The 13,950-nt window shown below is 42.6% G+C and overlaps 1 protein-coding gene across 1 annotated transcript in view; it reads left to right on the top strand.

Annotated features, from left to right (window-relative positions):
• The first annotated feature begins 3,007 nt into the window (after positions 1-3,007).
• The window catches only part of CDK14 (cyclin dependent kinase 14), a 318,486-nt gene continuing 307,543 nt past the window's right edge, over positions 3,008-13,950 (top strand). The window contains exons 1-2 of the mRNA XM_030491797.1: positions 3,008-3,460; positions 9,371-9,402. Coding sequence (XP_030347657.1) covers positions 3,370-3,460; positions 9,371-9,402 — 123 coding nt within the window. The 5' untranslated portion in view covers positions 3,008-3,369. The remainder of the gene's footprint in view (positions 3,461-9,370; positions 9,403-13,950) is intronic.

Genomic DNA, 13,950 nt, shown 5'->3' on the forward strand with positions numbered 1-13,950 from the left:
GCAAGTGATACCTTGCCAAATATTTTTCCTGCACTTGATAATACTTATATTTGCAGAGTGATTCAGCATGACTCAGTGGCAGCAGCAGAGGTCAGGATTTGTAGTGAATTCACACCAAAGCCAGGCAAGGAGATGCTGGGATCACGAAGTAACTGTAAGCAGGTTTTTATTTAGGGTGTACCTTTGGGGAGTTGATGTCAGAAGGGATGCTGTAAATAAAGTGCCTGGCTTTTTATAATCCAGATGTCCCATTAAATGCAAACATGCTTTAACTTGGTAGAGGCCTGTGGAAGAAGGCAGCAACCAGCAATATCATTTAGCATGTTTTTCATGTTGGTTTTTTTTTTTTAATACCACAAATTACGAGACTAAAATATAAAAACAGAGCTGAAAACCTGCCCCTACAAGGAAGTCAAATGTCACCATTAGAATAGCTGCTATCTCTGTGGTTTGCTAATTGCGTGTTTCTGCTTTACTGGTTTCCTGAGATGGGTGATGGAAACAGAGAGAAGAAAAATAAGAACCACTAGCTTATGAGCTTAATCAAAGCTACAAAAGTGATTCCACATTCCTGAATTCAATGAATTTTCTACACTAGTGCCCTTGGAAACAGAACAGGCTTGGGTGGGGGAGAGAACAAGAAGGACTTTAACAGAAATATTTATGTCAAGTAAAGACCATCAAGGGAAGAATAACAAAATTGCAGTGTGTGGTTTGAGGATCTGTGCACAGCTTCAAGCTCGTCCTTCCTCTTGGGGAAAGTCTGTGTAACATCTTTGTTACACGGAGGTTGTACGTTTTTCAGAAGACAAGGCCTGGGTTTCTCTCACTGGCACCACACTGATGGCGAATTTAGGTAGAATTTTCACTGATTTAAAAAGCCCTGACATATGCCTGTAGATCAGTCCCAAGCAGCTGCAAAGCCAGATGCTCATCAGAAATGCTAGGTTGCCTGTTCTGTCAAAGAAAGCTGAATCCACTGTGGTAGCCTGGCAGAGGCTTGACCTTCACAAGTGATAGAGTCATATTTTATCAAGAAATAGGGGGAAAAGTGGGAATATTGTTCCAAACTCACTAGGTGCTAGCATCTAGACTAAGTCACTAGGTAAGACAGTGTTTTATCAGTTAAGCATGGTTAATTACAGGTTCCTCAGAAGTGCTCAGAAATGATATCCCTAATTGCTGAAAGCAAGCTGCAGAATGAATTATAGCTGTGTTAGTACAAGGCTCAGTCAGGCAGCAGGGCTGCCTGGCATGAATGGCATGCACAGAAGGTGCAAAGGGCTCAAATGCTGAACTCGGTTTCAGCTCCTGGACCAGAATATTTTATTTATGATGGTGGCATTTCCCTCTCCACTGAGGACAGGATTGCTCACCAATAGTAATGTCAGATTTAAACAAAGATCAAACTATCAACTATTATTAAGGACTTAAATGTCATTTTTTTGCAGTGACTGAATAAAATATCCTTAAGTGGTTGTGTCCTCCCTCTCCTTCTCCTTTTAGCCCCTTGTCTGTTTCTTTGCAATTTTTATTTCTCCTCTTTTTCCCTGCATTGCTCCCTGCAACGTTTCACTTTCCACCCTTTCTCAATTTCCTTCCATGGTATGACATAGCCAACACGAAAAATGCCATTTTAGCTCCTATTTCAAATGTGCTAACAGGGTCAACAGGATTCATGCTTCTGAAAGCCTTATTTATCACACTGTCTGTAGATTCAGGGGTTGTGCATAAGACATTTTACCAGCGTTTTGGTACCATTCCCCATTATTTTGAGTGCCACAAGAGACACACGCATAAGACCCCTTCCAACTGAAACCATTCTATGATTCCATGATACAGTAGATTATAGTAGATAATAGATTTCCACCTTGAGATGCTATATACTTGCCACCCCTGCTGCACTGTAGCAGAAAGGTCCAAACTCAGAGCTTAAGAGTTGCAGATGGCTTGAACCCAACTCACCTCCACACTTGTCTAGACAAATGCGCTTCTAAAATTGAGTTAACAACTCTTAGCTTGGACACCGCCTAATCCCAGTAAATTGCGTTAGCTAGCCTCATTAAAACCCAAGTTCATTTTAACCAGATAACATACACTGAAACACAATTGGAACACACAAACCTGGGCTTTAAAATGTGCTACCTAACATATATTGTTCTCGAAAAGTACCTACTTTCAGACTAGACATGGCCATCCATCTTGATGGGTTAAACTGATTTATTTTTCAATAATGTCGGTTCAATTGAGTTAACAAGATCAAAAGCTCCCAACACTCATTAAATAGCAGGCTAACGCACTTGAAGGCATATTATCTGGCTGTGCTTTGAGACGTAAGCGGAGTGGAGCCCATGTTCCAACTTGAAGGGCTGGGTGCATACTTACAGCAAGGTGCCCTTTGCCCACCAGCCTCACCACAGCTACCGGGGTACCATCCCACACAACAGCCACCCAGAAACTGAGCCGGAGGCGCCTTCTTCCGCCACCAAACCCACACAGCTTGCACTGGCCTTTGCAAGCCGTGGTCCGGGGGAGAGCAGGGGGCCCCACGCCGCCGGACACGGTGACTTCTGCAGGCTCGGGAGATAACGAAGTGCATCCCCAGGACACCGCGATGCAATAGCATGGGGCACGACTCCCTGGATAGACACGGTGTGCTCGTGGTACCGCAAACACCGTCCCTGCCGCCCCGTCTTAACGGCTCCCGGGGGGTACCGCCACACCACTCGGGACGCGCCCGGAGACAAACGCGGCCCCCGGCCCGGCCCCAGCGCTCCCGCCTCTCCCCGCCGCCGCCGCTTCCTATGCCGCTCGCCTCACCCCGGCAGCCGCCCGGGGAAGGGCGGGGCGGCCGCGGCTGGGGCTGCAGGGCCCGCGGGGCCCAGTCCGCCGCCTGCCAGCTCGGGCAGGGCCGGCCGCCTCCCCCCGGCCGCGGCGCGGGGCTCCCCGGCCCTCCCAGGCTCCTCCTTCTCCTTTCTCTAGCGCACCCTCCTCCCTCCTCCCCTCCCTCCGCCGGTGCCCGCAACCCCTCGCCGGACTTTGCTTTCAGTCCTCCGTTTCTCCTCGGCGCTGGTCTCCCCTCCGCGCCCTCCCTGCCACGTCGGGCTCTGCGGGGCAGCCCGGGGAAAGGCGGGCGGGACGGGGCGATGAGCCGGGCGGTGGCGGCGGGGAGCCGAGCAGCAGCAGCTGCCGCAGCCGGAGCCTCCGCCGCGGCATAGGGCTCGTTCCGCGGGTGGGACCGGGGCTGTCCCGCTGCGCCCGGCGGCTGCCCGGGGTACGGGGGGAGCCCCGGAGCCGGTGCGGGGGGTGTCTCCCCTGGAGCCAGGGGAGCGGGGTGGCGGCTAGCGAGTGGGGGGGTTCGCCCCCCCTATGTGTGACATGATCGACTCGCAGTCCGCCGAGAAGATCAGCAGGATGAAAAAGTTACGGAGAACTTTATCGGAGAGCTTCGGCCGAATAGGTGAGTCCCGCACCGGGACCCGGACCCGCACCGGCACCCCGGCGGCGGTGCCGGGCGCCCGGGGACGGAGGTCCCGGCGGCGGCGGGGCGGTGGGCTGAGCGCCGCAAGGCTGGGTACGCCCGCCCCGGCCCCGAAAAAGCGTTTCTTGGGAAGAAATCTCGGGGACAGAACAGCTCTTTCGCGGCAGTGCGTGTGCAGCCCAGGCAGCGCTGAACGAGCTGCGATAGAGTTAGCCCAAAATAGGCTGGAGAAAACAAACTGGAAATGAGAGTTGGCTAGCGTGCCTCCAGTGCCAAGGAGAAACCCTGGCAAAAAGCAATGGCTATTTTCGTTTCGTCACAGGTCTGGTAATATATTTTTTGTCCAGGCTGCGCGTTAAGTTCGGGCATGAGATGCTGAAGCAGATAACGGCGGCCCAGCGGTTTGGGCGGCCAGACAAAAGAGGTCTGTCTGTCTGTCATCAGCTGCGGAGTCGTTCGTTCCTCCACTGACACACAGCACTGGAGGGAGTGGTACCGGCAGGCTGCTGCCGGGCGGGTTGTGTCCCGGTATCGCTGCATCGCTTTTGGTTTTGACACCAGTTTATCCTGCAGTTGAATTTGCTGCTGAGAACAATGGCAAAGAGTTCTGGTCTGCTCGGACTGGTGTTTCGCTTGTCTCTGGCACACTGTGTCGCTTAATTCACTGTTTAAAGCCTGAAGTCCCACTGACAGCACCAACACGCTGCTGAGCAGGGGAGAAGGTGCCTCAGAGGAGGTGTGAGGTACCAGAGGGCTGGCAGTAGTGCTGGAACGCCAGGAGCAGGACCAGCAGCCCCCGACCCCGCAGACCCTCAGCGAGGGCCCTTTCACAGCCCTTGCCCATCCGTCATCCCACTGGCACGTTTTTCCTTACAGTCGGTCCGGCTGGCGGATGTGGGTCAGCTTTCAGAGCTGCTTTGTCCCAGTGTGAGGATGTGAAGTGCCCGTACTGCAGCCATGGGCTGTGTGGCATTTCATCCTCCCTCCATAGGCTTACCAAGGAGGTGCCCTAAAGTAGTAGGCATTATAATTTTTCACGTGTTGTGTGTATTCAGTGTATCACCTTCAGCTTTTAAGGACTGCAAATTTAAGTAAGTGTAGGATAATGTTGGAAATCAGGTATCTTTTACTGTCCTACTTCAAGATTTGAAAAGCCTGAGAAAAGCTCCTTCCTGTGTGTAAACCAGGGAGTTTCAAGGGTAAATGCCAAGTTTCAATTGTGAAGTAAATGTCAAGTCGTGGTTATGAATCTCTCTGTCCCTGTATGAGAATAACTTTCACCTGTCATCAGTCTTAAACTTGTAAAATGCATTTAACTTTCTTTGATTAGGAAGAAAGAAAAAGCAGTCAGGTGTTTGGTCTGTCACGTGTCTCTGTGTGTGTGTAGACACAGAGAGACACACAGAACCGTGCAAAGGTTTTACTAATGGTAGAAGTCATTAACAAAGAAAATACTTTGAATGAGGATGCTGCTTTGTTGTAACTGTGACAGCCCACTTAGTGCCTGTTAGGGAGCAAGGCACCTCTGGCTGGTAATTTCTGCACATTTTAGTTGGCTCTGTTGGGTGATCATCTCTTTTTGTCATTTTTCATAAATTAAACAACATTTTAATTTCCTTGGGAGCTTTGGCCTCATTTTAGGTACATGGATTGTTACGTCTTCCAGCTCCTCCAGTTCTTTGTGCATGTGCACGGAAGTGTAGGAGTGTGGTCGGATGCCCAGTTTGTTTGTTTGTGGTGGTTGCTTTGTGATTAAAACTCAGCTGCTACCAGTAGGACTGTTCCATCTTCAGATACTCCAATATTTTTATCATCATTCTGGTAATTGCGCTTTGAGCAAAAAACGTTCTGATTTATCAGTGTGAGGTTTGAACATAGTCCACTCCCTGATACCTGAGCCACAGATAAACCCAAGCAAAGCAAGAAACTTTTAACTTGCATACCAGGAAATCCTCAGTTAAAACACATGCTGTATTTAACTCATACTGAAATGAAGGAGAGAAAACCGAAACCTCATTAGTAAAAGTCTTTCTGGGTATTTGTCATTCCGGTTTTAAAGCTCTTTTTGGGAAAGCAGGTTCCTTGGTGAGATTAGCAAATTACTAATTTAATATGTATCTAATCTGGAATTTTGTCAGTCATCTGCTCAGTTGTGATTTATTATAAGTAACAGTGATGATCTTTTAACTTTTCCCATTTTGCTGTGATTTATGTGTTTTTGTAAGTTTAAGCACACAGTGTAGCATTATAAGCATAATCATATAAATGGTACAAGAATAACATGGTGTTCAAATCGGATAATTAGCCAGTCAAACCTTCTGTACGGAACATCTGATGGTCCTTCTTGAAATGGTCAGGCACTGCTAGGCCTCCCCCCTGTGCTGGCAGTATCCCAGCTGCCAAATACAATTCTTCTAATACTGCAAGAACCCTTTATTCTGATACCAACATTTATGTTAGCCTGTTGGATAAGAATGGTGGAAATGTATCCTAACAGTGTTGTTTTTGCTAGGGTTTTCAGATTGACACTCAATAAACTACCTTTGAGGCCACCTTCTCCCCACAAAGTAATCCTCTCTATTTGAGAGGCTGTATCAGCAATGAATTTATAAGGTGATTTATTTTTTTTACAGTGTGCCGCAGTATGTTAAGTAATGTTTCCCCAGCATCTTTAGATAAAACCAGCTTAGTTATCTCTTGGGCATAGGAGAGGACCGTAGGGTACCAACAGCAGCCTCAAGTAGACTTGACCCATTTTCTTAACTGTGAACTGATGCTTTCCAACGACTGGCAGAGGGTGATGAAGACCTTGCTCATCCTGCAAAATTATGATCTGTCCTGTAGCTGTTGGAGTACCTAGAAATGGAAATGTTTATTTTGCTAAAGTGAAAGATGTGATGTTTGAAACTGTCCATCCCTGACCCTTTGTCCTGAGCATTTGCTTTGTGCTATCTGCAATTCTGGTAAGGGACGATACGGCAGTGTGGTGTGTTGGAGGAAATGCATATGGCCTGTGGTGCTAAACTGAAGCTGATATAATGGACAGGGTTGCTTTTTACTGCAGAAGTTATGTGCTCATGGTTCTACAAAAATGATCTATCTTTGCGGCTAAGGCACCCTTTCCAGAAGGTTTGCAGAAGGTTTCTGGTGTTTCAAAGTGTCCCTTTTAAAATTTAGCTCATTATAAAGAACTTTTGTTACTAAGAATCTGAAAAATATACAGAATTCTTTTTATAGATAGGTTTCTGGCAGCCTATCCATTTCTATATAAACATCCAAATTAGTTTAAAAATTCTGATTTCCATGCGTACATACTGTGTTGTCCATATGAATGAACACATCATCCTGTATGTTAACCAACTTTTAGAGATTCGGTTGACTCACTGTTTATTTGAGTATTTAAACCTTTATTAGGTTTGGTTCTTAGTGTAATGCTTTGATAATTATGTAATTAAAATTAATAATAAGTAATTTTATAAAATTATCATCATCTTTTAGTTATGTAAAGAGTTCTTGGCTATGCATCTGTTGAAGTTCATAAAGTACCAAAATCATATTTAAGATCTCTTTAGCTCACATCACCATATAACTTCTGTTTTCTTATGCAGTCTCTTTAGCCAAAAACTAACACCAAGATAGAAAGAAAGAAAGGAAGGAAGAAAAGAAAGAAAAAGAGAAAACATTGCTGAGATTGCTCACAGTGCACTGAAAGCAGTCTGCGGCCCTTCTGAGCATCCCTGGTCTTTGTTACTAGCTCCTCACTAATACAAAGGTTATCTCCACTAATCTCCTCTAATGTACACTCACATAGCTCGCATACCTGAGATAATGAGAAGCTCATTTGTAAACAGTTCGGTTTTTTTGTTAAAGTTCAGCAAAGTTGGTTTTTTTTGGTTACCTTTTTTTTTTTTTTTTAACTCTAAGAAGAAAAGGATTGCTTTGATGAGAAAAAAAAGGTTTCCAATGCAATTTGTTGTATAAAATATGCTGCTTTGATGATTTCTTTAGAGGATGCTATGTAGTGAATTAGTTTGGAGTGAAGTTATTATTAAACAGAAGCTGATTAAATAAGTGGCCAGAACTCTCATATTCTTATTTTTGGAGATTCTGAAAAAACCCCTTTTTTAGTCAAAGGTAGAAGTTAATGACAAGCCAGAAATACACAGTGGATCACAGATGCCCGTTTCTTGTTTCTTGTACCCTTTAAATTTTGTTTCGTTATCTGTTGTTTGGCTATTCCTGGAATGTTTTGGTCATGTGAAAATCTTGTGTTTTGGTAAGGGAGAAAAGCTTGTCAGCATGCCCATGGTGTGTCATATACTAATTTATAGCATGTATGTTGCTGTGACCTGAAAGGTAAAGGAAAAGATTAAATGTGTGTTCTTAAAAAGGGTTCCACAGGTTGTCTTTCTGTCTGTCTTTCCGTCTTTCTCATTTAATTTAATTTCCATTTCATTTCATTTCATTTCATTTCATTTCATTTCATTTATTTTTTTTTTATGTCTGGACTCATAGTTCTGGGTCCTTGGGACTGGCAGTCTGAAAATGTTTTGCCTGGCCTTCAAAACCATCAAAATACAGTTCATGATAAAAACGTGTGCCTCAGATCTCCTCAGCAAAATCCCAGGGCTTGTTGTGTTGCTATTGAGCAAGAAATCTAGATGAGTATTTGTAAAACAGTAATTCTCAAATATTTGAGGGAAAACATGTTTTGTGTTCCAAAGAAAAGGGGATTTGAAAGCAAAGGAAGGCTGGACCAGCTCTGCTTTTCTGCATACGGAGAACCAGGATTTGTGCCTTGCTGCCAGTGGCAGAGATTGTGGAGCTGCAGCACTTTTTGAAGGCAGAAGCAGCATCTGAAAGAGAAAATAAACTACTGGTGTCTCAATCTGCAACTGTGCTAGGTGCTTAAGTATTTATCTCCTGCAGAAATAAATGTGTTTTAAGTGTAAGAAACATTATGCTGCTTAAGTGATGGTGAGGGAGCCTTCTGGGGCAGCGCTGCATGAACTCTGTGGTCATTCACATGACCTCAAATTGCAAACCTTCATGATTTAAACTCAAAAGAAACAGTGCAATCATCAATGCAATGGTTTGTCTTATTCTAGCTCTTCACGAGAAGTAAACGAAGAGCACTTTCAGGTCATGGTGTGCAGTACAGCCCCTGGTTGGTCTGGTTGTGGTGTACAGAGAAAAGGAACCAGCCTGACACAGTTCAATGGAGATCTGGAAAAATTAATTTTCTTTACATTTCAATAAAGATACCCAGTATCCTAACAGAAAAATTTTCATCAGCTTAATCTTTGCTTCAGAACTATTCATGTCTTTATTTTCTTGCTTTACCACTTCATGAGATTTCTGCACTGTTTTCCTCTTCCTTGTTTGTTAACTAATTGCTAGTTAACAGTGTAAGAAAGTTAAAAAATCTCTTCTGCTTTAGTGTAAGTCATATTGTAGGAAAAAAAAGGAAAGAAAAAATAAAAAGAAAAAAGCACGCTACAATGCATACTGTTTCATAAAAGTTTAGTACTTGACAAGCTGAATACATGGTTGGGTGTTTATTATACTTTTCCTTTTTGAAGTTCAGTCAGGCTCTCCATAAAGTGGTTTCATGCTCACTATAAAAAAACCCCTTGCGATCTCTTATTTCTTTAACCTGAGAGGATAATATTTTTCATAAATATGTAAATTTACTTTCTTAGAAACACACTGTGCAGTCTTACATTCAATTTACAGATTCAGATTTTGAGTTTAAAATTGTTATTCATGCCAGCCTGTTCTTTCCTGTTATAACAGAAAAATGCTGCTGGTTTTTTTATGGTGCTAGTTACTTCATGCACATTGAAATGCACTACAGATAACTATTTCTTTTTTCCTTTTATTTTAAAGCCTTGAAGAAAGAAGATAGCAGCTTTGATGAGGTAGGTTAAATATCTTTGTACCTTATGTAGTCCGGGTGTGCCTTAGTATTTCTCACTAGTGCTAAAAGAAACCCATAAATAGTAATGTTACAATGTGCATATGTGTTAATACATGCATATTGCTTGAACATATTTTCATTTTCCAAATGACTACCAGATGAATCTGTTGGTCGAAGGCTCTGAATGGAATGCTTGCTATTTGGGTTTTTTTTGAATCTAATAAAGCTGCATGTTTTATGAAAAGTGGTTGTTTAAAAACGTTCCATGCAGAGAAATGTTGTATGCAGAGAAAATACTTCATAGAACTTTACCCATGGTAATTCTCATAATTGTAGGCCTGTACCATAACAGACAGTGAAAATGCATCACTCTTGAGAGAACACCTAATCTGAAGTGCTGTTGCATTGGCTTCTTGCTGGATGTGTCAACTGGGAGATATTCTTCTTGTGAAATAAAAATACCCAACCACCACCACCACAAAAATGGCAGCTAGCTGTATTGGTAAAACTGATACTTGGTTATTCAGTGTAATCAGTTTGGGTTCCTGACCTATCTCTGATATGATATGTGTGTTAATTTCTAAAATACACTGCTCACAATTTGTGCTTGCTTTCACTTATTGCTTTGAGAGGGCCAGGTCAGTGCGAGTTTATGCAGGAAGAGGTGTAGGTCTTGGTGTGATGACCTCTCATACTGTAGTCAATGCTTGCCTTGTGCTTCCCTGTGGCACCATAGCTGGAAGCAAATGGTAGTATTTTCATGTGTTGATGTTACACTTCTGGCATTTCTGTTTCCTTCTTCATTGCATGCTGTAAGCTTAAATTCTTGGCTGATTACACTGAGATAACTGCTGTGTAATGCCAGATTCTAGAATAAATAAATTATGATGTAATGTCCTTGATTCTGGATCTAATCAGACTTCATCTCTTTCTAAACAGATCACACTGAATTTTACACCCCTCTGCTCGTATTCAGTTTATATATATATATATAAACTGAATATGTATATAATTAAATATAAAAATGTTTTGTGCTTTTCTGATGAGTGTTTCAGAGAGCGGTAACTCGGCTTGACCCCTCTCAGTTCTGGAATGAAGGTCCTGGAGTCAGCCTCTGTTTTCAGGAGCTCTTGTCAGATCACGCAGTGTTCCTGACTATTGTGTTTCTCTTGTTACACTGGTGGCATTTGATTCCTCCCTGAAAGTTACACTCTGCTGATACATGGTCGGTAGACTCTGAATACTTGTTTTACAAATCTGGTCTATTTTTGTTCACTGCTTTCTTCTGAAGGCTGCAGTGGTATATCTTTGCTATAACCTACCCAGTAAGTACCTTGTATTAAATTTGATACAGAATTTGAAACGATCTATTAAAAGTGCTGTCTTATGAAGATGGCAATTTTTCTGTCCCCTTCCCTTACCCAAGATTATTTAGGTACAGGCTGTATGTATTTTCTTTAAACCTGGCTTTCTGTTTGAACAGGAGACAACTTGAACAAATTTGTATTTAAATTCAGGGGGTTGGGAGAAAAAATAATCTTCTGCATATGTTTTTAATGGAATCTGGCAGGTTGTTGATGTGAGCTACTGCAGTAAGAGAAGGCTAGTGGGAAGGGTACACAAAAGAATTTTCTTCTAGCTCCCATAGATAGGGAAGAGCTTGATGTAACATTAGCATCAATCGGTTCCATAGGTTTAGATGACATTTATTGTAAGAAATAAAAGTGTTCTGAGATTTTATGTTGTCCTTGTTATCTCTTCAAGCTCAACACAACAGTCCTTGGTGATTATCTAGCCTAATGTGAATCAGAGAATGGGCTGTACTATGTATCACTTAATTCCTTTCTTTTCAAACATCCTTCAAATCAGAAGATAAAACAGACTTTATTAACAATAGCATAGCTGATTGTAATGACACAAACTTCTAAGGGAGACAGTCTCTGTGAGCAGGAGTGGGCACAATTTTTGGCCTCAGAAGGCTATCCTGAAAACCACTAGTAAGACCATACCATGATAGGAAAGGATGTAGTCTTCTGGCTAGTATATGTAGTATTGCTATACCAGGGATGCAGTTAGGAAGAGAGTTATGATTATAGTAAGTGGGAATATCAGATGAGACAGAGAGAGAGGAGGTAGTTGTCCAAACACTGTTTTACTTCAACTTTGTAGGTCTTCTATTATGGAAAATGATGTAGTCAACTATTGAAACAGAGACTTGTATTTAACAAGCAGCATGCTTTCCCTGTACAGTTAGTAAAAAGATACTCCTCTCATGGTGCTGAAGGATGCTGTGTATCTCTTCCCAACGTGTGTTTCCCCTTTACTGGAGGGAGGTTGGCCTGTGAAGTGGAGCTCGAACAAGTAGCAGTGAACTTTCAGAGGAGGACTCTATGCTCCTGACACCTTGGTAGAAGAGGACTCCTTGTGGTTTAGCCTTTCAAGTTGCGACCAGAACACCAGTAGCAGAAGCTGGTGAGCTGGGACCTGAAATCTCTGAGAGGGGAGGGGAAGTGGGCTGAAGAGGAAGATGACCCTTCTAAAGCTGCAGGATCTGGGTTCGCAGCTTACTCAGTTGTCAGGTTAATCTGTGCATTGTAGGAGCTACATGAGATACTTACTTGTTTGTCTCCCAAGAATCGAGGGAGGAAATTGAACTGTTTAGTGGATCTTATTCTACCTGCTTTACCTTGCACACAGTAGCTGAGAAATGTACAACACTGCAGGAAGTCTTTCTTCTGAAGAGGAACTACTAAAAATTAAGATATTAAACATGTCAGACCACTGTATCATAGAATTGCTTTCTCTGGGTTATGAAATTAATTTCTCCAGTAACTTAGGACCAAAAGAGTCATGAACAGTAGAGCCTGTGAGTAAGGTGCATGTCAGAAAATACTTCTAGTTGTTCTAGAAGTGCTTATGTAGTCCTGCCCATAAGATCAGAGTGTGAAGGATTAGTGTAGGAATTGTCACTTGTTTGTATGTGCTGTTGTGTTGCTTAGATTAAATGTTGAATGAAAAAACTCTTCTGTAGATGCTGATGGTCTTTATTTAGGTCCATGAGAACACTGGAACTAATCCATTTAAATTCACTGGTGGCCTATTTACCTTCCTAAGATGACATCTTCCAGACATTCATGCAAAGTAAAGGAGCAGGATACAGACCACCTTTTGTCTAGTCTTTAATTCAAAGCAGCAAAGTAATAGTGGACTTTTTTTCCTTTTGTCACACTGGTCGCATTGTGGGAACTGGAACATGGGCCTGGTCTGGTAGCTATTGGAATCAGCAGGGAGATTCTCCGTGTTTTTGGTGTTTTGTGGATTGGCTTCATCTATCTTGAAATATCATGCCTGGGGGGAGGCTGTTCGCTGTTTTCACAGTGAGTTTACATGAGTGGGAGAGAGTAAGGCATCTTCTCCTTGTGTCCTTAAATGTCGTTACCTTCTCTCTAACAGGGAAAACTGTAAAAAAACAAGAAGGAAAAAATAAAAAAAAAAAAGAGTTGCCCTCCTTTTCAGAGCAACCTAAATTTCATTCTCTGAGTGTAGATTGTGGCACAGAAAGCATCTGTTTCATTCTTTTAGGCAAATAACTGATTATCTACTCTGGATAGCAAGATAGAAGATAAACACCTCTGAGGAGTAGTGCTACATGCAAAGAGTCGTCTACAAACAAACATTTGGCCCTTGAGGGAACATTTTATTTCTGTTCCACTAGTTTGTCAATGTTTAGATTAATAACTTCCAGCTATGCAGGATTGCCTTGATGTCTTTGGACTGTTAGTGTAACAAGTGTCATCTCTATCTTACAATGATGGAACTATTTTCATTTTCACTTAAATGAATGTGACCAAGGCCAGTAACATGTGGCTGAATGCAGCATATTTGTTGGAATGACAGCCAGTGTTAATGGTGTGACTAACCTCATTGTAAGGCTGGTAACCTGTTCCTTTGGATAACTGCTTGCTGTTATGGTTTATTTCTAAATTATTGTCAGTCAGTCTCGAGCTGTTGGTTCTTGTCATTCTGTGGTTAGTGGTTTCTCTAAGAACTTAAATCATGGTTTAACACCTTCAGTCATATATATGCAGGCTAAATATATTAATATCAATATCTAATGAAATCAAAATGGAATAATCTTAGACTTAATAAGAAATGCTGTGATTATTGATTCTTACGTGGTGAGTATTGCTGTTGTTTAGCTGTATTGTAGTGCTAATTTTGTCCAATATCAAGAGCACCTTTTTTTTTTAAAGACCACTGTCCTTAGGAAATTAGGATAATGTGATCATGCCTGCTGTATACCTAATATTGATGACACCTAGTAACTTTGAAACTGGCTGACACTAGGCACCTAGATGCTTGGCGAAAAAGCATGTGAGCTGGCTGAGGCATAGAGACAAGAATCTCTTCTGATGGAAAAGCGGGAATGCAAGTTCTTGGGAATATAGGAGAATCTGTTTGGAGGTGTTACGAATACTCTGACCTCAGCAAAATCCTGAATAGTCATCTATTCTTACCATGTTCTGAGTCTCCAGCTTTGCAGAAGCCA

Source organism: Strigops habroptila, chromosome 1 (genome assembly GCF_004027225.2).
Source record: "Strigops habroptila isolate Jane chromosome 1, bStrHab1.2.pri, whole genome shotgun sequence".
Classification (NCBI taxonomy): domain Eukaryota; kingdom Metazoa; phylum Chordata; class Aves; order Psittaciformes; family Psittacidae; genus Strigops; species Strigops habroptila.